The sequence below is a fragment of the Chionomys nivalis genome, chromosome 2 (genome assembly GCF_950005125.1).
Source record: "Chionomys nivalis chromosome 2, mChiNiv1.1, whole genome shotgun sequence".
Classification (NCBI taxonomy): domain Eukaryota; kingdom Metazoa; phylum Chordata; class Mammalia; order Rodentia; family Cricetidae; genus Chionomys; species Chionomys nivalis.
Window position 1 is genome coordinate 39,566,152 of NC_080087.1, and position 24,606 is coordinate 39,590,757.

Consider the following 24,606-nt stretch of genomic DNA (forward strand, 5'->3'; position numbering starts at 1 on the left):
CATGCCTTCCTGCCACAGTGGGCTGTATCTCTCCTTAAATTGTGAGAGAAAGTAAAACCCTTCCTTAAAAAGCCAACAAAAAGTTCAGCTATCTAGTTCACAACCTTTGCTCTACCCTTTGCAAAACTTCCACACTATGACTTCTTTTGCTCATCTGGAGAAATATTGAGTCAAGTCCTCTAAGAATACAGAAAATCTAGCATTATCAACCCATCCTTGTATCAATCACTGACGTTCACCTCAAGAGTTAAGAAAAGTTTCTGAAATCCGATAGATGTTTCCTTATGGTGGATATAAGTGTATCATTGTCTTGATCGCATATCTTAGGAAAAACTATATTTACGGATTTTTTTTACTTAAAATGGGAAAAATACAAGAATACCCCTAAAATAATTAGAATAGCATGATGAACCCCCATGTACTGTTTCTTGACTTCGCCAACTGTCAATCGAAAACCAGTTTAATCCCATCTGTATCTTTATTCTATACTGCAACTGAAGTGTATAAAAAATAAATGAGTTATCATTTCATTTAGTTTCATCAATAAATTACTTTATAGGGAACTCTAAGTGATAGAGATATTTAAAATAAACAATTCCATACCACATTTGAGACACTAGCAGTAATTCCTTATGGACGTCATCATGAGTCAGGTAAAGACATAAATTTGCCTAGCTGCCTCACAAATGTTTCTTATAGTTTAAGTCGCGCTCTAAAGGATATTCATGTATTGCAATTGGCTGGCAGATAGTTATGTCATCACTTTTGAACTTTTATTTTTGGGGGATTGGATCACATGTGCTACTGTGTACACTGGGAGGTTAAAGGATAGTTTAAGGGAGTCGGTCCTCTTCATTATGTGGGATCTAGGAATCAAACGTAGGTTTTTGAGTTTGATTGTGAATGACTTTACCCACTAGGCCGTCTTACTGGCACCTAATTTTATATCTTTTCAAATGTGTGTTTCCTTCTACTTTTTTATTCAGTACATAGAAGGAAAGAGAATGTTTTCTATAGAGAAGCCCACAGCATGGATTTTGTTGGTTGTATTCCTGTAACTACAAGTGAACATGATTCAGAACGGCAGTCACATAGTGACCACAGAGAAGCTCGAATTAATTGGTGGCTGTTTAAGGGCCCTTTGCTGTTTGCCAAGCATCCCAGTTTCTTAACTTCTTACTTATTTTGTCAGTTTCCTTCCTTGTTATCACAAGTCAGATATCATAAACTGAGGTAGCATATATTCAAAGAAGACTTGCCTGTGAAGAAGAATCTTCCCAAAGTGTCCTTTGTGCTGTTTTTCTGTTTATTTGTAGCTAATTTCCAAGGCTTGATAGATTGTTTACTTAAAAAGAATACAGCTAGGGTCGTGCATTTCAGTGAGATTTATAAAATGTCTTTCTTCCTTCTTTTCTTTTCTTTTTTTTAAGTTAGTAGTTCTTGATCATTATTTAAAAGCCATAGGAAAGTTATGGTTACTAGGTCTTGGTTTTGTTTCCAGATAGCCAGTATTTCTCAAGACATCCACTCTTGACTTCATGGAATTACATTGCATTATAGACTCAATGAATCTAATGAGGTAATGATTATATTTTCTTGTTTAAATGAAATTAAGCCAGATAAAATGAACAAGTATTTTTTTTTAAAAACATTGCTAAAATCAACCTGTAGATAAAACTTGTAGAAAACACTGTTCGGAAGTAAAAGACAAGATCCATAAGAGAAGGAAATATTTGATAATATTAATAGCTAAGGAGTATCAAAAATTATAAAGTATATATTCTGAAAACACGTTATTTATAAATATATAAGTTATATATAACATATACATACAAATACACATGTATATGTATACAGGAATATAAAACAGAGGAATGGAGAAAGTGGGCAAGATGCTCAACTACTTACTGTACAAATAGGTGTGAAATTAAGATATTTGATTTGGATTGCCACCCTCAGTGAATTGAAACAGTCTAGGAAGTGAGCACAGATGTCTCCAGAGCAGAATAATTGGAAAGAATGCCCTCCCTTGAATAGGAGTGATGGCATTTCATTGGCTGGGGGCCATGATAGCATAAAAATGGGAATTTAGAAAACCAGTGAGAATAGAAATTCTCTCTCGCTTTATTTTGAAGAACACCATGGTAACTGTTGTGGTTTGCACCCCCTCCCTTCCAAGATAGACTGAAACTGCAGAAACTGTGAGCAAATTAAACCTTTCCCTCCATACGTTGTTTCCTCAAGCATTTGTCACAGAATTAAAATGTCTAAGCCATGCTCTAGGTAAACAGAAAAAGAACTTGCAGCAACCCACGTAAAGCTATTTAGGCTCTACAGTGAACTGAGAAATACCAACTAAAACCAACTAATAGCGACACTTCAGAATCTCTAGGATTTTTTTTCTCTCTAGGATTTTTGAAGAGACAGTTACAACTCCCAATATGGAGGAACTGAAATTTCACACATTCCTGAACATATTTTTTCAGGAAAATCTTTTGCAGGGTCTATGAAGTTAGATGTATCTGCACCCCGTGAAAAATATTTTGCATTTGTCACTTTGCTCACTGATCTGAGAAATGACCATCAGAAAGCAACCCCAAGGGAGGGGACTTTATTTTGGTTCTTAGTCGGAGAGGACAAAATTCATTATTGGATGAAGATGTGGCGGTAGGGCATGTTTGCTCATATCACGAGGCAGAGAAAGAAGACTGCTGGAGCTCAGCCAATTTACTTCTGTCTGGGAGCTCAAGACTTGAGATGATGGTAACCTATTTAAAATGAAAGATGTATCTACTAGTATTCAGACACATTTTTCAAGTTCATCTGATTTACACTAAATGTCTGAAAGTAGTGAGAACACTTTTGAATGAAAAAAATAAAGAGTTACTGTAATAAAAAAAAAGCTGTCTTGCAAGGATCATTTTGAAGATCGATTGTTTGGGTATATTTCTGATTTTGTGTTCCTTCACTGATGAAAACAGACTATAATCTTTACAGCCTGCCCTATTTCAAACTTTGAAACTGTGGAAACAGACTTGAGGAGGTTACTTAGTCAAGTGCTTGCTGTATAAGCATGAAGAACTGATTTCAGATTCCCTGCCCACACAGAAGCAACTAATGAGAGACTTTTTCTGTTTAGATCCATGTATTTTTGTGAGGACTCATGTGTATTAGGGAGAGTCATTATCTCTCTTAGTTTATAAATCATATGAATTACGATCAAATAGTTGAATTTATATACCATAAAATTCTAAATCTAGACTTAGAAGTTAATGATGATGAAATATTTCCTAAACATATCACTAAATAAAACTTTCACTTAAAGTGTTTTTATTTGAACTATTTTTCTTTTAAAATTTCAACCGAGTTTTGAAAAATGCATGTGGTATATCATTAGAACAAACACATATACTATATATTTGTTTCTGAAGTATGTGTATGCAAGTTAATGTACAAATATGGGGACTTTGTATTCAAAATATTTTTACAAAGAATATATAATCAGACAGTTGGGTATGGTGGTGCATGCCTTTAATTCTAGCACTGGGGAAGCAGAGGCAGGTGGATCTCTATGAGTTAGGTCAACCTGGTCTCCAAAGTGAGTTCCAGGACAGCCAAGACTGTTACATAGAGAAACTCTGTCTTGAAAAGCAAATAAACAACAAACAAAAACACCAAGACCAAAACACATAAAGAATAAGTGCTGTACAGATGATTGATTTAGAAACTATTACAAAATGAAAGCAAAATGAAACAACAGCAACAAAATACACACAGAAGAGATTAGCACACAAAAATTCTGGAAACAGAAGGGAATGACGTGTGCAGGCAGAGGGCAAACAATTTTCAGATTGATGAGGTGCTTAGCAGGCCTATGTCCTGCTGAAGGAAGAGGAGGAACCATGAGGTCTTCAAAAAGCCAGTGTGATGTGAAATGTTACCGGTGAAAGTGTCGTCAGCGTAGCCATCAAGTAGGAAACGGATCATCACTCTGCAGAGCCAGGAGAGTGGGAGAGAGGGAGAACCAGCTGAAGAGTAGGGTGGTGTTACTAAAGATAGGGCCAAGCCAGCTCATGTTAGAGGACAGTCAATGGATGAAAACTGTAAAAAGAGCAATTGATTTGGGAAGTCGGAGTGAGGCAGGAAGGGGAATAGCCACACTGCTTGCAGGTGGCACTCGAAAAAGACTAGAGAGCACATTGTAAGTCAGTAACTGGGTGACTATTCTCTGAGAGATCAACAAAACATCTTCTCACCCCAGACAAAGCACAATGAACAGAAATAGACCAAAGTTCTACTCACGTTGGCTGGATGAATCTAAGAGTCTACCCACAGTTACTTACATGAAGGTGAGTGAGGGATTATTTGCAGGAACAAGAGGAATTTATAGGCTGCTACATGACTGAACAAAAAAGATCTACCTCTCCAGCAAGAATTGACTGTCCGTATTTTGTTGGGAAAGGTCAAGTTCCCAGCAACCCTCTCTCCCCTAGTAACCATGAATATTATAAATCTTGAGGAAGGAACCAGCCTTGAGAGCCCCACCGCACATGACAGAAACACATCAGGTTCGATTTTGAGCAGAACTCCTTTTGGTATCACAGCTGATAGTTCAAGAGGCCATGACTAGCCAGAAGACAGATCTGCAGGACAGCAGTGAAGATAAGAGATGGAGAATCAGGTTTCACCAAGCCCTGTCGCAGTTGATGAAGTGGTTAGGGAGTTTCATAAGTTCATGGATTTCTAGACTGCAGAGATCACATGTCAGATAAGAGGAAAGGGCCTGGTATCAAACAGATCCTGAGATAACTGAGCTGTCAGCAGGGACATTAATTTATATCAGAGACAAGTAGTGAATTGCAAAACGTTGGGGATTGGTGAGAGAAAAAGTTAGGAGCTGGCAAATAATGGATGAGCAGAAACTGAGGATCTTGTTTGTAATCACCACAATTCAGCTGTTGGCATAGGGCTTCAAAGGCATCCTGGAAGGGGAACTGAGGTCAGGAGAAGGCAGATAAGGTTTCAGGATGGAGGCGGAAGGACAGTGTTGGCAGAGTGTGTGTGGGCAGAGTCGATTCTGAGGATGGGGCATTCTAAAAGGCAATCATGACTATATTCCATAGAAACAAGGGGTTAAAAACAAACAAGAAAAAGAATTGAACAAAAATATGAATGCAGGACCCTTTCCAGTTTTATTGGTAGAAAGACAGAAAGGGAGAGTCAAGAGCTGAGGATGCTATCAGGTACACAGTGTAGGGGTGACCTGGATAAGAAAGGCTACGCCTGGGATTCAGCTATAATTTGGAGAAAGTGTTTCATAATGAGGCCTAGCAATCCTTTCAACAGCTCACAATATATAGCATGTATGGAACATCACAAATATTGTCAATGTGTTTTCCCATCCATTAGAAATAAATTTCATGTTAAAATATTTATAAATATTATCAAGAATCCATTTGTGGGGTGATGTCACTTAGTTGGTACAATTCTTGTCTAGCCCATAAGATACCCCAGGTCGGTCCACAGCACCACATGAACCAAGCATAGTTCATAGTTGCAGGTCCTACAATCTAAATACCTGCAAGATAGAGTGAGGAGGATTTGGAGATCAAAGTCATCTGCAGCTACATACCGAATTCAAGACAAGATGGCGACGTGTGCGACCCTATCCCATAAGCAAACAATGAAGACAGCAGCAACCGCTGTGGGCAAGAAGCAGTCAGAAGAGCCGCAAATGGCAGGATGTTGTCAGGACTGAGTCAGAGTGAGGTGATAGCAGCTTGCACAGACCTTACCCTATGTTGGCCACTTCTTCATAGACATACAAGCTTTTTAGTTTTGGTAACATTTTAGTGCAGGATGCCACTTACATTTCTACAGTGTGAATGCTTGAATCAGACTCATCAGAACCGTTCCCAGTTCAGTCGACTAAGTTACACTGTTTTAGACCAAGGTGGCATCTTCTCTACTTCTTAAAGGTTCCTGTGAAAGCATGGGTTTTAGTCCTCAGAAAATTGAACTGATTTAAAATGTAATTTTTAAGAAACAAATTCAAAATAATTTTGCTTGCTACAGACCTATTATATGGTCCACTGCAGCTCCCATCTGGCATCTGCAGCAAGGACGGCTCTGCTGGACACTGTTTAAATGCTCCTCATATGACCCCTAATTCAAAACTAATTACACCCAGACTAATTTAACCAAAACAGGGTCACATTATTTTCATACCATCGTACTTTCTGTTTTCTTTGATTTCTAAATAAGATGATTTGTCTGCCATTTAGGCACCAATTACCCTTCCAGAACCTGAGAGCTGTGATTTTTCCATTAAAACAGTAACTATGAAACTTGTGGACTATAACCATGCAAACCAATTCCTTTAAGATTTGCAGGAGGGTAACATAATGAAGAACAAGAAAGATTTGCCTGTGCACCAAGAACCATTGTAGAGTTCATGACATCAACACCTTGAGTAAGCCGACCTTGGCATGTGCAGGACAGGTGCTTGCCACATAAGCTGGAAAACAGCCAATTTTTATGCAAGTGTTTCTAGTATGTGGTGTAACAGGAAAAACATCTTTGAAGACTGCAGGGCTTCTCGCTCATCTCAGAATAACCGTGGTATAAATTAGCTATCCATTCTATTCTTATTTTACGACAGAAATATTTTGGTTAAGCAGTACTTCTAATACTTACACCATCTTCAGCTGAATTCATGGAATTTTAGAGAAGTGAGGAGGAATGAATTGAGCTGGCCAGCTATATAAAATATACCTTTGAAATGTGTTTTTGAAAGTGGGGATTTAAAACAGTCTTAACAGCAAGTTGAAAGGTTTTATCCAAGAGAACTCGGGAAGATGTTTAATATATGATACGTGATAAGGTTTTCTAATCATGGCTTCAACCGAGATGACTCTGCTTTGATATAATGGCAATCAGATTGAGAGGAAGAGGTAGTCCTTCAAGTGCTGGAATGAGGGTTATCATCTCTTATCAGGGCAATATAGTAAATAGGTACTTATATATTCATTTTCTAAAGATCAACTGTTGATTCTTCAATCCAAGAGAAAGGAATGGAGAGATAGAAGCCCTATTATGTGTCTAACCAAACGGACAGACTGGACTGTCTGTCAAACAAACTGAGCCCAAGAAGATCTCAGTATCAAGATCTATGCAACCTCCGCTGCTGATGGAGTTCCTCATCAGCTGTGGGTTAGAGCCCAGCTGGTGTGGTCAAAGTGAGGAGCCCAGGGCCTGGAGGGTGAGTGATGGTGGCCCAGAGTCCTGAGGCTGTGGAAAAGTTGGAACTCAGCTTCGGGTGGGGCAATGGAACAAGGCCTGTTGTGTGTGGGCCCGAACAGACTTTCAGGAGCAATAGAAGGCTAAAAGCAACTGAAAGGAGCATAAGGGTGCAAAGCAACACCTTCTTTTTAAAATCAGGAGTAGCAGCTGGATGTACCCCTCCCCCTAGGTATGAAAAGGAATATATTCTGGGCAGAGAATGGCTTCGGTGACCATATGTGAATAATCGTGTGAAACCTTAGAATGTTGTCTGGCAGAGAGGACAGTGTTGATGGTCGGATCTAGATTAATTTTCATAGTCTGTGTTCTTTCTCGCTTATTATTTTCCCTAGAAGTATCAAATTAAATTAGAGTCCTACAGTGCGAAATAAGAAATGTCTTGCTTTTTAAACTCACTTGATGACTTAAATTGCTTATTGTGCTGAAGCCAATAAGAAACCAAAGAGAAGCCGGGCAGTGGTGGTGCACGCCTTTAATCCCAGCACTCGGGAGGCAGAAGCAGGTGGATCTCTGTGAGTTTGAGGCCAGCCTGGTCTACAAGAGCTAGTTCCAGGACTGGAACCAAAAAAAGCTATGGAGAAATCCTGTCTCAAAAATAAAAAAAAAAAAAAAAGAAAACAAAGAGAACACACAAATAAAGGCACATGACAAAGAAGAAAAATTACTTTCAGGACTTCTGTATTCTTAGTAACATTTTAAAAAATTAGTAATATCACTTATCATTAAATTATTATCACTGTTCAAAACATAAGGCAAATAAAAAGAAGCCCTCACATACAGAGAATGAAGGAAGTTTGCTCCAAGGCCTGCATCTACTTCTCGAGAACTCTGTGGCAGTTGGGACATGAACTGTCAGCTTCAGTCTCCTGTGGGTGTTCTGGGAGCATGTAGTGCTCAGTCCCAGATTAGTGTTATTGTAGCAAACCTAGGATTTCTCAGGAAGGTGGTTTCACTCCATGAGAGCACAAAAGCTGAGAAACCACAAGAAGAAAGTTAGCAAAGAAATCCCTGAATAACGCTGGACATTTCCTCAGAGCTACCAGTTAAAATGACTTTCTGAAGAGAAATAGTTTAGATGTTGGGACAGAGCACTGGTTTAGGAACGTTGAGGAGCTGATTTCTTTAGAGTACTACTCTGCGGTAAAAAACAATGACTTCTCGAATTTTTATGCAAATGGATGGAAATAGAAAATACTATCCTGAGTGAGGTAACCCAGACCCAAAAAGAAGATCATGGGATGTACTCACTCATAATTGGTTTCTAGCCATGGATAGGGGGCCACTGAGTCTATAATTTGTGGTCCTAAAGAAGCTAAACAAGAGGGTAAACCCAAGGAAAAATATATAGTTATCCTCCTGGCTATGGGAAATAGACAAAATTGCCGGGCAAAAAATTGGAATCTTGGGGGTGGGGTGGGATGGGGGAAAGGGGAGATGGAGAGAGAAAAGTGTGAAGGAGAGGATGAGGGGAACTTGGGGAAACAGGATGATTGGGGATATAGGAAGGTTGGATTGGGGAGCAGGGAAACTCATATCTTAGTTAAGGGAGCCACCTAAGGGTTGGCAAGAGACTTGAACTTGGAGTGGCTACCAGGTGCCCAGGGCAATGTCCCCAGTTAGTTGCTTGGGCACCTGAGGATAGGGAACCTGAAATGAACCTATCCTATAGTCATACTGATGAATATCTTGCATATCACCATAGAACCTTCATCTAGCGATGGATGGAGATAAAGACAGAGACCCACACTGGAGCACCGGACTGAGCTCCCAAGGTTCTAATGAGGAGCAGAAGGAGGGAGAACATGAACAAGGAAGTCAGGACCACGAGGGGTACACCCACCCACTGAGACAGTGGGGCCGATCTATTGGGAGCTCTCCAAGGCCAGCTGGACTGTGACTGAAAAAGCAGGGGATAAAACCAGACTCTCTGAACATGGCAGACAATGAGAGCTGACGAGAGGCCAAGGACAATGGCACGGGGTTTTGATCCTACTTCATGTTCTGGCTTTGTGGGAGCCTAGACAGTTTGGATGTTCACCTTCCTAGACCTGGATGGAGGGGGGAGGACCTTGGACTTTCCACAGGGCAGGGAACCCTGACTGGTCCTGGGACTGGAGAGGGAGGAGAAGAGGAGTGGGGGGAGGGGGAGGGAAGTGGGAGGAGGGGAGGAGGCAGAAAATTTTTTTTTTCAATAAAAAAAAATAAAAAAATAAAAACAAATCAGTTTGGAAAGGATTGCTCTTTTACAAAGTAAGATGTCTAATCAGGGTGTTCCCTTCTGTCCCCCAATATTATTGCATGGATATATAACCTGCCGACATATACACAATTAAAACTAAGAATTTTTCTTTAAAACATAAGAAGAATAGCATCAAATGTAATGCAATGGTCCTTTAAAATCATTGGTCAGGATTTTTTATGACTAGTTCATTGGAAATCCCTCAGAACAAATTATTTCTTTTGATTGTGTAACAAAGAGTTGTAACACAGACCGGATGCATGACATTCCAAATCTGTGCCAGTTCACCGACTCTTTGCACAAATTTTTATCAGTTTCCTCTGGACCCCCACCTTCAGTTCGAAGGTTTGATATCCAAACAGTGCCAACCAGCGACCCCCTTTTTATGTCAGTTATCAGGCAGTTCTCTCAAAGCCCAAGGTTCTGTGTTCACACTCAGTTCTTGATTCTCACTTTACCTAATATGACCATAATTTTCTCTTGTAGACCAGTGGATATTGAATTAAAGATATATAGGATAATATATAATCATATATCTTTAATAACTACAATAATTAGCAAGCTTTAAAGTTCAGAATTTGAAATACATATTTGATGGATAAAATGAATGCCCGAGGCAGAGAAAAGTTTGATTTTAACGTAGAGATACAGTTGGGATGTTAAATGAGGAATTTTCCTAGATGTGACTATTACTCAGGATTTTCTCCACACTAAGACTGAATGAGACAACATCAGTCCAGGATTCGTGTTAACCACAGGTTAGCAGACAAGTAATAGCAACAATAAGAGACATAGTATATAACAAGATGGTAAGCACAAAAACAGTAAGAAGTAAGGATGCGGTGCCCAGAATTCAGGGGAAGTGGACCATCAACCCAAAGATAACTGGAATACAGCTATCACCATTTACAGAGTAAGTGAGTCTCCAGTGGCACTTCTAGTCAACACACGAAGGTAGAAACTGTGCTCTAAATGAAAGCTGAATATGTAGCGGAGTGAAGTCTGTGAAATTCAGAGTAGGAGCATTTGAGAACCATAAGAGGGGACTTGGGAAATGAGAGAACTGAAAGTTGACAGATGGCAACTGGGCAATGGAGAATTAACACTGAGGGAATTTTATTGTGACAGAAAATATAGTGTAATTTAAGATATGGGAACCCAGACTCCTGATATCGGAACTCAGGAAAAAGGGATGAGACGATGGGATTGGGTTAGTGACTTACGGGATATGCAGCTCCTTTGTTTGAGGTTGGGGACTGGGGTCAGGACCTAGTTATGAGTGAAGTAAAGCCTTAGAAAACCCCACAGCGCTCTACTAGAGGAGACTCTGCTTAGGAAGTTCTTTCAGTAGAAGGAAGTTATTAATTTATGAAATACTACTGTGTTTCTAAAATATCCACTTCTACAAATGTTTGCACCAAGAAGAGCAGGTTTTTTTTTTTTTTTTTTTTTTTTAACTAGACCATCATGATCAGTTGGGTTTTTTTTTTCCACTGTGACTTCATGATAAAAGTCTCAAACTAAGAATCAAACTAAGAATGTCTAATGTCTCTTCTTTAGAATTTGGAGTATAGTATAGTATTCATAATTTCCACAAACTGCCTGATTTTCACCATCATTTTTATTTATTTATTTGGTTAAAGCATTGGAGACTTGGTTTTTTGGTTGTTTGTTACGAGAGAAGGAGCAAGAATGGAGCATACAGTGCACACATGGAGGTCAGAGGAAAACTTACAGAGTTCAGTTTTCTCAGTTGTTTTGTGGTTTGTGAAGGAGTCAGATGTAAAGTCGTCCAGTAAAAACTTGTGGATCCCAGGGACCAAACCCAGGTCATCATGCTTAGCAACAAGTCCCTTTATCCACTGTCATCCCAGGGGTCCTTTGGTGTTTTAATGTTATCAGTTGAATTTTGTATGAAAAAAGTCATTAAACTATTTTTTTCTATTAATCTAGTTTATGTTTCACTACTGAGAAACTATGATTTAACATGTATCTTGGCATGAATATATTTTCCAAAAGCATGTAATTACAAATCAAGAGGCTATGTAGATATTGAATCTTCATTGTTTCAAAAACTGTGTGATGATACTGGCCTGACAACAGATTTAAAATTTCATTATATGCCATGAGTGTATATTTTGTAGTTTGTGAGCAAATTGAATGTAAGCGGTATGATGCTAAATAGTTGCATTTACTATCAGAACTCAAATGGTCCTTTGAGAAGTCCCTGGCAGTATTACTAAGCTTCAATCCTTTGATTTTAGAAAGGGGACTTGAGAATTATCTATAAATGACTCACCACATTATTTTAATCCTCTACATAAACATTTTGAGACGCTGTATTTGACAGTCTGAAGCTGTCATATATTTGCATTGCCACACAACAGTGTCTGGGATAGATTTTTAGGATGAAACAGTCATCACCACACGATGTTGCTTGACCTGAAAAAACTCAGGGCATATACAATTCAAATCACATTTAATTGATTCATGAAGTTGTGGGGTTGAACCTGCTTGATCTGGTTTCTCTTGGTCTAAACTGGACTCCTATAGATGTGTTTCACCTCAGCTTACACAACTGGTACCCTAGCTAAACGTCAGCTCATGGTCAGCTTCCCTTATGCTATGCTACACATGTTCTCATCACTTCATGGGAATGCAGACCTGAGAAAATAAACAATAGTGTGGACAACTCAATGTGTTGTCCTGGGCGCTAAATTTGCTAGTGTAAATGGCCAAATTTGGCTGGTTAATTTTAAATACAAATCTGCTAATATTTTATAACCACATTCAAACTCTTAAGTTTATAGTCTGGATTCGATTATGAAGCTAAGGTCTAAAGTTTAATTTCCTCTTTAGTCTTTGAGTGTGGCATCATAACTGATGTATCTTTTGAAGTATGCAATGTGTCAGTATAAGGTCAAACATTATGATATATCCTATGCAAGTTACAGGGAACCATTGATGTGTGCCTTAATAATTAATCATTATGATGAATCATTATCCTTAAATTGGACAAGTGACTTTGTCAAAATTTCAAACTACTGACTAAAATACAAATAAATTTAGAGCAGATATTAAATTTTCTTCTAAACAAAGCATAGAGATAAATGGGGCTGGAGATATGGTTTAGTGGTGAAAAGAAGGTGCTGCTCTTGCAGAGAACCTGGGTTTGATTCCTAGTACCCATGTAAACTCTCACAACTGTCTGTAACTCTAGCTCTAGGGGATCCAATGCCATCTTCTGGTCTCCTTGAGTACCAGGCATGCAGGTGATATACACACATACATACAGGCAAAGCACTTGTACATATAAAATTTTAAAATAAAAATCAATTTTAAGGAAGAATGAAACTAATGCAGAATTGATTTTTAATTATGTAATAAATGACAGAGTACTGGGTTGCTTGACTATCAAGATAACAACTGGGTAAGAGTGTTCTCACTCTCAATGTTAGAAGTCCCACAAAACCCCAAGCTAAACAACCCTTTTTATTCTGATCACTTGGCTACCTCAGAATGCTCACACCTAGATTCCTAAACTATATTCCTAAACTAATTGATTTGGTGTATAGAGACTTATCTTTCAGACACAGAGTAGTGACTTGCCATATCATAAATGTTTACTCTTGTCATATCTCTAATAGGCATTTATTTGGGGCTGATAATTTACATGTGCTTGCCATTTCAGAGTCACCATGCAGACAGAGTCAAGAAACTTCATCCAGTTCAAGGTGGCCTGGATTCAAGAATACCAGTGGGTTTTCGAAATGATCTGGTTGATGTGGAGAGGCAGAAGAACAAGCAGGGGCCACTGGAGTAGCAAGCAACAAGGTGATTACAGGTCAGTTAAGCCATCCACTATTGTTAACTACCTACCTGACAAGGGGGCGGTGCAAAATTTCTTGCTTCCATATTGTTTGGAATACACAGCACATGTGTAGAAATCAGAGGCCAATGTTGGGAATCTTTTGGGGGGCTCTTTACCTTTTCTTTGTTTTTCTTTTTCAAGACATATCTTTTTATTTTATGTAAATGGTTTTTGCCTGCATGTTTATCTGTGTATCACATGCATTCAGAATCCTGGAAGGCTAGAAGAAGGAGTCAGGTCTCCCGAGATTGGAAGTACAGAGAATTATATTCACCCTATAGGTACTGAGAGAACTTGAGTCTTCTATGAGAACAACACTCAAGTACTCAAGTACTAAAAAGTCCTCAGAGTTCCCCAACTTACTTTATGAGGCAGGGTCTCTCTCTGAACCTGGATCTCATCAATTCATCCAGGCTGGCTGGCTAGCCAGGGACCTTCCTATCTCTGCCGCCTCCAATTCTGGAGTTGCTCAAGCACATCCATGTTCCTGCCTTTCTATGTGGCTGCCCGGACTCTGAACTCATGCCTTGCAGAAGAAAATTTTCTGACAGCCATCTTCCTAGCCCCAAGCATAATATTCTATATTTTCACTAGATGAATAAGGAAGTTTTAATGGGTTGAATGAGATGATGGTAACTGAGTTTCAACCAACGCTCAGACCTTACTTAGCACAGAGAAGTTTCTTCATTCAGTGTATGATGCCTAAACACAGAAACTCACAGTCAACATGCAGGGAATAAGTGACTGAGGAGGGATCAGACACAAATGAGATATCCATGTCTTGTACAAGGAAGCTCAGGGATCATCATGGAGATTACAGATGGTGAGACCCAGAGGTTGGAGAGGATCAGTGCAAGTGTCTTCTGGACATGACAGTGTGACTGTGCTTGTAAACTCACAGTGGTCGTTGCTGTCTGTACAAGAGTTGCACAAGGACCAAGATCATCTTCAGTTTAGCATGCAATGAAAGAGGTTCATCGAGCCTTGGGCAGATGATAACTTCTGGAGGAGGAAGAATTAGTTTTCTTTAAGGGTATAGCTTGTGGTAGATTGACCACCCTACCCTCCACTGGAGGGTTCCATACCCAGGACTAAATGCACAGCACAAATTGGAGTCAATGGGTTACTCGGAAAATAAATTTAAAAATGGAAAAAAAAGAAAAAGACATCAATTTGGGGTGAGTAGGGATGTAGAGATGATCTGGGAAGAATTAAAGGAACGAGTTGTGGGCGAATGTGGTAAAATACATACTATAAAGTCAAAAAGAATTAGTAAAAATATTAAAAATTATATTACTAATCAAATGCAGTCCTGAATTATGGTGGTTTAGTTTGTAGGGAAGTTGATGGGGCATTTTCCATCTCTGCTGAAGGCAAAACAAGATCAAATGAAGTTATGCGGGACTAATCACAATCAACTAAGTAACCAGACTCACTTCCATATGGTGGGACTCTGGCATGTCTTTGCAAGGGAAATGAGGATTTTCTCCTTTTTTGGCAATATTTTAGACACAGCAAATCAGCTCAGTTCCTATGACAGTTATCTTCAAAACTTCGCATTTAGTTCATAGGAAAATTGAAATTAATTATTCTTAAGCATATGGTTTGTTCCTCCCTCCCTTCCTTATTTGATATTGTAATGCATATGATTTTTTTTCTCCAAGGACATATAAAAGACAAAATACTGGATCTAAAGTCTCTGAAGTGTTTCTGCTCCCAACCCTGTCTGTACTATCTGAGTTCTTTCAAGTAGTTAGCTTACTGGCTTCTGACACTTCTATAAAAATATCCCATAGAGCTTTTCTTATTACGTTTTCATTGACTCTCTCTGAGTGATAAAATGAAATTCTGTAAAGGGCTTTGAAAGCCATGCATATTGCAATTCCTCCACATTTCAAACACTAATCAAGTGTGACTATAAAAGACACAACCGCTGCAGTGAAAATTGGTGTAGCGGGTTGGGACTCAAGCCATTATTAATTCATTGGAAACTATTTTTTTCTTTAAGATTATGGATTCTACAAAGTACCAGATAACACAATTCCTGAGATCAAAGTTTTTTGTTTCAATCACAGGGAACTTGGGTATCTAATCTTCCCAGCGTGTGTGTTTCTGGGATAGTACAGCGGTTGCCCCAGCTGTGCCCTGAGTGAATAATGCAAAGTATTTCATAAGCCAGGGAAGCACCCAATCTTACACTGTGCTCATAAATGATGGCTTTAAGGACAAAAGGAGCCTTGGATTAAAATAATAGGTCTAGGCGAGTGAGACTTCCTAGCTTCCTACAACAGACTAAAGTGAAGTTTCCTTTTAGGGGTCAATTTCAACATGCATTAGCTTGAAAATTACCCACTATAGTGTCCACAGAGTATTTGTATTTGCTTTTCCACCTTCAAAGACAACCAAGTTGGAATCTTCAGTATGTACTAACATGGTGTGCCAGTTCTATACATAAAAATAAAAAGGGAAAGTAGATGACAAAGGAAACTTGGCCAATTTTGTTTTATTTCATATGGTATACATACCCTTATTTAAAAATAAACTGGCCAATTGGACTCACACTCACCCCGTATAGATTGCTTTTCTCTGAATATGCAGTAACCTCTTCTGAGTTCAGGAGGAGCAAATGAGGTCCCTTCTAAGTCGCTTTCCCCACTCCTTTTTTCTTCTTTCAAGACAGGGTAGTGCTACATAGCCTAGCTGGCCTTGAACTTACGATCCTTCTGCCTCACCACTCAAGCCCTAGAACTATTCTCATTTTGTGTCTCCAGGATACGCAGCTTTGTTCATCAGATACAGGAAATGGAGTTTTTACTGAAATATATCTGATGATAAAGTATAGACTATTATTGAGTTAGATAGTCATTGTAAACAATTAGAAGGGTTTTTCTAAGTAGCCAAACAGGAACTATGCAATAGCAATGGAATCCACTTGGAGAAACTGACTCTGGACAGTATTGCCAGTCCCAGCTCTTTTCTCTAAGAAGCTGCTGAGAGTGCTTTGTTGGGCCCTTAATTTACTCTAGTAGCTTGGTGATTCTTTCATCATCTTTCAGCAACATCATCGTTAACTCTGAATGTTTTGTCTATAAATAAGAGCACAGCTCTCTGAAAGTACCATGTGTATATGGTGAGAGGGTAAAGTTCAGACCTCTGCAGTCTTAGTGCTGACTGCTTGATTTAAAAACTTGCTGCTCCACTTACTCGTGGCGTGCCATGAGCAATTTGCTAAATTCTCTGTATTTGTCAAGTTGGGTCCATATGTCCTCTACCCCGTAGGTAACGCTGAAGAGCTCATTAGATAAAGGAGGTCAAAGTTAATTTAACACATAGTAAACTCCAACTGTGTCAGTGCTACAAGAAACTACTGACCCCATGAGTTGATTTCTAAGAAAACTTTATTTTCCAACAGGACCTCTGAGAAGTCCTGATGCTGTGGCTCCTGTGGGCATTGAGGCTTAGTTTATATTTTGTTCCTTTGAGAATTGGGCCATCTTTGGATTTTTATAGCTATGGACAAGGGAGGGGATGAGAAACCCTCTTTAGCTCTGTCACTAGTTCCTGAGTATAAGAAACATTGCTATGATGGCATTAACTGGATCCCTGGTGTCCTCTTCCTCCTTGGCAGTGGTGGCTAAACAAGAGCACAGTGTTCTGCTGTTTAATCAGCTTGAGAACTATTTTAAGTAGCTGACAGGTGTTAAGTGGAAAAGTTCGCATTAAACAGATTTTTTTGCCCACCCAAATCCCTGAGCTGATTTGTACAATGCAAATTGATTGGGGAGTGTTCTCAGGAAAAACACTCAAGGCAGAGTGACAGACACAGGCTTGGGCAGAAGGAGAAGATGAATCCTGATATAATCACTAAAAAGTTGTCAGGGTATATCTCAGGGAGCTCTTGAATGGGCATGAGTCTTTAGAGGTGCCCTGAGTTGGGGCAGTTCGCTGTACTCTCTGCATCAGTCAATCATTGCATGTAGCTGCTCCTGCCACAGGCTCTGACAATGGATAAGGGGGCTTCTTTGGACCCAGAGCAATGACATTCAGGATAAGAAGATTAATATTTACCTGGGAGGAGGAACTTGTTATTATCTACATTCCATATTAATTGCTATGATTGCTTCTGGTAAATTCCCTGGATGCACAGGGACCTATTTCTTCTTTCTTCCTTGTGTGTCCCTCTGGAAGCTGAAATCTTTGTGGAATGCATAGATGTTGCTTATTAAATAAATGTTATGCTTTCTTGATTCATGATCTCTAATGTAATTTTTTTCCCTTTCGATTCCTCAGCTATGTTCCTTGAATTATCCCAAATGGTTGGACGAAATCTGTCATTACTTGCCCTTTATAAATTAGACCACTAACCAATGAGAGAAGTACAAAGCCAGAAAACAAAACACAAGTGCCTTGCTTTCTCGTCTAAGCCCTGCCCAAACCTAAATGTACAGCGTGTGCACAAGTTATTTCCGGTCTCCAAGTTTCATTTTCTTCACCAACCCAAGCTTCATGCCCATCAGTTTTGAGTGATTATGATGCAACACCCTCTACTGGTAGAACATTGAGGTAGTTGGCCCCAAAGAGTCCCATATCAGAATAAAGATGTGGGATTCTCCTCTGCATGCTATGAAAATGTTTTATTACTATTGTTTAATAAAGAATCTATTTTGACCAATGGCTTAGCAGAGTAAAGTCAGGTGGACAATCCAAACAGAGATATATAGAGAGTAGGCAGAGTCAAAGAGATGCATGTAGCTGCTGAAGGAGACAGAGCCAGATCCTTATCAGTAAGCCACAACCTCATACCAATACATAGATAAATAGAAATGGCTTAATTCAAGATGTAAGAGTTAATTAATAAGAGGCCTGAGCTAGTAGGCCAAGCAGTTTCATAATTAATACAGTTTCTATGTGATTATTTGGGTCTGGGCGGCCAGGAACAAATGAGCATTCTTCTTTTACAGTGTAAGACTCATTTGGGTTGTTCTTTACATCGAATTCTCACTTCGGTGGGTGGACTAAAAAAAACAGCTGAAAAGAATGAAACCCTATGGGAAAGTTCTCCTCTAAGGCCAAGGTGGAACCCAGACAATAAAGACTGGACAAGAAAGAATCTAAAGAAGTGTTTGTATGGACTTTGGTTTGCCTTAAACGTGTAACCTAAACTAAGTTTCACTTGCATGATGAGAAATAGGGCACAAATGAGTTCCTTATAAGGATTATTTTAAGAACTAGAAAAATTAGGGATTCTGTATTTAACACCTTGATTGACAACTTTGTTATACTGTGTCTGGAGGTTTTACTTCAGATATTAACATCATTAAAAATATTTTTTATATTTATTTATTTTACATCCCAACCACAGTTTCTCCTTCCTCTTCTCTTGGCCACTCCCTGCCAACCTCTCCTCTGTCCCACCTCATCCACTCCTCCTTTGATGAAACATATCTTTGCTTCTCAATTTTAATGAAATACCAACACTATGGTTCAGTTCAATGGTGATCTAAGCTCAGAAAGAGTATTTAATCCCCAAACTAGAAAACCTATCATTTAAAATGTTAGATAACTTAATACTGACAACCAACATCTGGTTTTTATTATTGTTGGGTTATATGCTAAATACAATTCTATTTTTACTTGTCTAACTAATGTCTTCTATACATCATCATAGGTACGGTATGGTATTTCAGCAAGTGTACACATGTACTGATCAAACAAGGATAACTAGGTTTTGTTACCTTATCCTTTTTATGCTTTAAGCCTTCGACCTCTTCTCATCATATTCTATATAAACTATATAGTTTATAGTCATGCATCATTTGACAAATTCTGAATAATCATTTTCCATTAGCAGTTGGTGAGCACTGACAAGCTTGCCCCTCTTCTTCCCTAGAGATTAATTTATTTTCTGCAGTGCTTGTTCTTTGTAGAGAACTTCACTTGTCAGCCTTCACCAATGGGATTTCTCATCAGCAGACTGGTAATTAAAAGAGCAGCACAATGTACTGCATGGAGAAGAAACAACAGCTTTCTGGACAAAGTGATCTTTTACTTTTTCTTTTACTTTACCTTCTCCTTAGTCTATGTCTCCAAAAGATCACGAACTACTAAGAAAACAGGTCTTTTAGTAGTGGGATGTTTTGTGGCAAGTGAGCTGACTTTGCAACCAGAAAGACCTAAGAGTGAACGCTACCTCAATGTCATAACTTGTGATTTGCCTTTAAGTTTTAAATTGGGATATAAATTCCTACATCACAAGAATACTCTTGCGCACAACGAAATCACTTATGTGAACACTGAAATATAGATATGGGGCACCTATTTTGGAGAGCAGAATTGGAAACTATGACCTGTGGGTTATATATCCTAATGCCTATTTCTGTACAGCTCAGAAGTTAACAAATGTTTGTTCTTACTTCTAAGTCCTTAAAAAGGAAAGACAAGATAGTATTTTCTGATATGGAAAAAATAATATGAAATTTAAATTTCAATACCTATAAGTAGCATTATATTAGGACATAGCTACATTGATACCTTTATATGTGGTCTATGGAGGCTTTGGTGCTAAGGGAGCAAAGTTGAATGGCTGTAACAGATATTTACTATCTAGCCCTATAGAGAAAATGTTCTCTAATCTGTGCACTAGAAAAAAATTATTGGTTCTTGGTTATACCAATAATCCACTTAAGCATGTTTTTCTTGTGATTCTGATATAGGAGATGTTTAGGAACCACATTTTAAACAGTGATACAGGAGAGAAACAGAAGAGTATTTTTCTTATTCTCACCTATCATGCCTACGGCATTAGCAAATTCTATTGGTTTATCTTTAGTCTATAGGATATGACTTTTTCTCTTCCATAACTACTGCTATCATGTTAATTCAAATATCTGCTATTATCAACCATTGTTTCAGAACTTTTTCCTTCTTAAATAGTGTCTTACTAGATTGTCCAGACTGACCTTGAACTCAGAAATTCAAGACTTGAATTCCAGCCTGTGTCTACTGAAGGCTGGAATTGCAGGCATGTACTATCACATGGATGACCAGGATTCTTAAATCGGCTAACTCATCTTCTTCTACCATTGTTCCAAGATACTTGCTCTCAGTACAATAGGCAGGTGCAACCTGCTGAATCCTAAGTCAGTCCAAGAAACCCTGAGAATATTCCACAGCAACGTCCTATTTTTATCCATCTCTTTGTTCAAGTTCCTTTGGATTCCTTTTCAAAGCCTCAAGAGGAATTCCAGTCATACACTTTATCCCAAAATTACGATGACCCTCCCTATTCCCTCCTGTAGACCAGCCTTGACCAATTTCAGTGATCTCTTCTATAATCATCTTGCCTGAAATGATACACTTTTAGCTGACTCTGCCTCTTTCTTTCAGATAAAGTAGCATATGCTTTCCTTTTAAATTTTGATTATTATCCTCCTGCACCACAGATGGGTATCATGATTACAGGGATTTTTTATAATATTTCCACCTTGTTATAATTTTAGACACTAAGAAACTATTGGGTGCGTGGTGAACTCTCAATATTTCTTGAACAAAGAAATGCCCTTCAGATTGCTATTCTGTACTTTATTGACAGAGTGTGGCATCTCTCAAACATTATATTTAAAAAAGGTAAAAACATTCTCCAACAGCAGAAACCTAAGTATGAATTAATCACCACAAACGAGAGAGGGGTAGCAGCTGTTCACACGTGTTATTTGGTACTTGATCTTAGCCCATAGCTAAATTTCAAAATGTGCCAAAGAAGGGAAAGCAAACAGTTGGCACATCATTGAAACATGGATGAAAACCCAGTTGAAAATGTTCAGAAGTTATCCCATAGAGGACTCAAAAGTGACTGAGGGTGTCGTGAGTCTCCTCCCTAAAAGATGCTGGCTCACAGTTTAGCAGCTCAGTCTCAGACTTAGCATTAGGAATCTGTCTCTTGGTTCTCAAGGATAGTGGGATGTCTGTAGTCTTGATTTAATAATGTTTTAGGAAATACCAATTTTATAAAATAATTTAAATCAGTTTTAGATATATTGCAGCTTGATGTCTACAAAATAGATAAAAATAGAAAATTTCCTTCATTTTAATCTTCTCAAACAATTGACTTTTGGCAATATTTTTATTTTTTTAGCTGGGGTGGCAGGTGAGTTTTGGAGATGTGTATTCCTTCTAGTGAAGGTCATTTGCTTAGCTTATACTTTTTTAGAAAAAAATGAAATAAAACTCCATTTATGTCTGTTCAAATGATGAATGATTTGTTTTAACCTCCGAGGAACTGCTCTGTGTGATTCCAAATTCCTCAGTTAATCACATCAACTAAATAATTGGTTCAGTGGATCTGCAATTCAATGTAAAAACAATCACCTCTGTATTAAACTTGTGATATTTCCAAAAGAATGGATGATAAATGCCTCAAAGTAAAGGTTTTCATATAAATTTGCATTCTAAAATCTAAGCAATTGTTAGAAAAAAATGGTTCCTGTCTACTTTCAGATGTCTTACAAGTGAGAATGTAATAGAAACAAACTTCTCTTCATCGTGAACTTGGCTCTGTCCTCTGGAGTGGTCACTGGAGTGGCGAGCAAGAGCAAGAACGAACAAGATCAGACTGTCGAAGTGACCTAGAAAGTCCCCATTAAAATGAATCTGGCTTACGGCCATTGTTTCAGTTTGAGATAATATAATTATTCTAATATCCTCATCTTCCACTTTTCTGCTTTACTATGTACTATTGTAAATCAGTTTATAGACAGGAGAGAGATGCAGACCTGTAATCCTTTTACGTGAGGATAGGACTATAATAGCAGGTGACATTTCTGTTGTGTTATATATTTTACAAATCACTTGAGATACATTATTTCATTTGATATTTTTCAATTCTATGTCTCAGTAATTATCATCAAAACTCATTCACTAACAAGGAAATAAAATGCAAAGTTTTGTCAAGACATGCGGCCCTTAGTTGTATTCTCAAGGCTCAGGGCTAAGTCTACATCCTCCATTCTTTCTATAGTATAACTATTTAAATTTACTTTTTCTCCACCACCAAGAATAGAAACACTGTGAGGGAGAAATGTTGTTATCCCCTTTTGTAGATAATGTCTGAAAGGTGGTGTTGGGAGTAGAAATTAATCTGGGCATACAGGCTGAAAACTTTATTTTAATGCATGTTTTACCCTGGGTGGTATGCTGCTATTGTGATTTGAGAAAGATCAAAAAATCTAAAGGCTGCTGCTGGGGACTATAATTGATGAGAAATAAAAAAAAAAAAAACCCAAATTCAAGACAATGTAGGACCTTGGCACATTCTGCATGAAGACACCTAGCATCACATCCACCAGTTCATGACAGCACTGAATGGAGATATTAACCCATTATGGGAAGGAACATGATTTGTAGAGAAACTGTTTTACTTTCTAATTTGAAATCCTCTCCTTTCCCAATCAGACTGTGTCCTCCTTAGAAAGCCAGAAAACTGTATATTTTGTCTTTATATTTTTCTCACATTATAAAAATTGGTAACAATGATGAGGCAGTTTCAGGCTCTTGATTGGTATTATCGTATCTCACTCCCTCTTATCTTTAAAGATGAAGAAATAGTCCCATAAAATTAGGTAATTACAGAAAGGGATTTTAAGAATGGGAAGAAAAAAAGGAGTAGGCAGAAAGGAAAAGAAAAGCAGGAAGTATGAGAGAAAGAAGGGAAGAAACAAAAGAAGGAATAGGAAGAAAAAGGAAGCGAGGAGGAAAAAGAGACATCATAGGATGATGAGATCAGAAGGGTTCTGTGCAGACCTAGTCATTAATTTTTAGATCTCTGGTACCTACAATCCAGGCACAAGCAAGTCAGAGAAATTTCAGATTTGGGTAACTCTTGACCATTTTAGCGCAGCACTCCCTACTTTCTCTTTTTTGGTTTTGTTTGTTTATTTTATGCTACTCATCCTATCTCTCACAATTAACAGCACCATAGTGGGAAGGAATGAGGCGTCTTGTCTGAGAACAGAGAGCTGTCTGCTTCTCTTTGGAGTTCGGTAGGATGCTGTGCCAACATGAGTCTATTTACATGGTAACTGGAGCTTGAGGTAGTTAGGCTGTTGCTTGAGAACAGAGCATTTGCTTCATTTTAATGTTCACAGGTGCCTCTTTACTCTTAGAATGACACTATGTTTCTGTTCTGCCTTACAGGTTGAATATCACAGTCAACAAAGACGGCATCTAGAATCCCAACTATAGATCACAGACAGCTTCAGTCCCTCTCCAGCTGTGGTTAGCTGAGCTGGTTACAAGTTTACTATTTCCTGAGTTTCTTGCCTTACTCTCCTAAAACAGATGTGTTATGATGGGGAAAAATGCATGTAAAACTGTGGCTTTCAACTGTAAGCACATTATAAATCTACAGTATTATTTTCTGTCTCATAAATATCTACTTTGTCCCTGAATAATTTACATGGTTTCCTTTTATTTTACGTTTGGGTTCTTTTTGCTCTGACCCCTTCCCATTATTTCTCAAAAAGAAATATGTGTGCAGAAATCCTATAAACAATCTTTGCCAGCAGCCGGTACATCCTCCTGATGGATTCCTCTTACCTTTTTCTTCAAGTATAGAACTCTTCAAAACTGAAAAACATCAAAAGTAACAAGATGCAATGGAAGGCACTTGGACAGTGAACATAAATGTTGCAATGGAAAAGGAAGTCTCGTCTTCTAGGTGAAAAACAACAATCCCCCAATGGCCTCTAGAAGAATCTGGACTGGGCCAGGGTAAAGACAAAAACACAAAAGGTTTTAGATCATAAGGCTCAAAAATAGGCCCATGGTGTAAAATTTAAATTGTCTATTCTTGCTCGTGCTCTCTCTCTCCTTCGAGGGGTGCACCCACACACTGAGACAATGGGGATGTTCTATCGGGAACTCACCAAGGCCAGCTGGCCTGGGTCTGAAAAAGCATGGGATAAAACCGGACTTGCTGAACATAGCGGACAATGAGGACTACTGAGAACTCAAGAACAATGGCAATGGGTTTTTGATCCTACTGCACGTACTGGCGTTGTGGGAGCCTAGGCAGTTTGGATGCTCACCTTACTAGACCTGGATGGAGGTGGGTGGTCCTTGGACTTCCCACAGGGCAAGGAACTCTGATTGCTCTTAGGGCTAACGAGGGAGGGGGACTTGATTGGGGGAGGAGGAG

The 24,606-nt window shown here is 38.6% G+C and overlaps 1 protein-coding gene across 1 annotated transcript in view; it reads left to right on the forward strand.

The window, feature by feature from the left end:
• The window catches only part of Themis (thymocyte selection associated), a 184,320-nt gene extending 160,273 nt beyond the window's left edge, over positions 1-24,047 (forward strand). Inside the window, exons 5-6 of the mRNA XM_057762573.1 lie at positions 13,233-13,375; positions 24,024-24,047. Coding sequence (XP_057618556.1) covers positions 13,233-13,364 — 132 coding nt within the window. The 3' untranslated portion in view covers positions 13,365-13,375; positions 24,024-24,047. The remainder of the gene's footprint in view (positions 1-13,232; positions 13,376-24,023) is intronic.
• Positions 24,048-24,606: the final 559 nt, after the last annotated feature.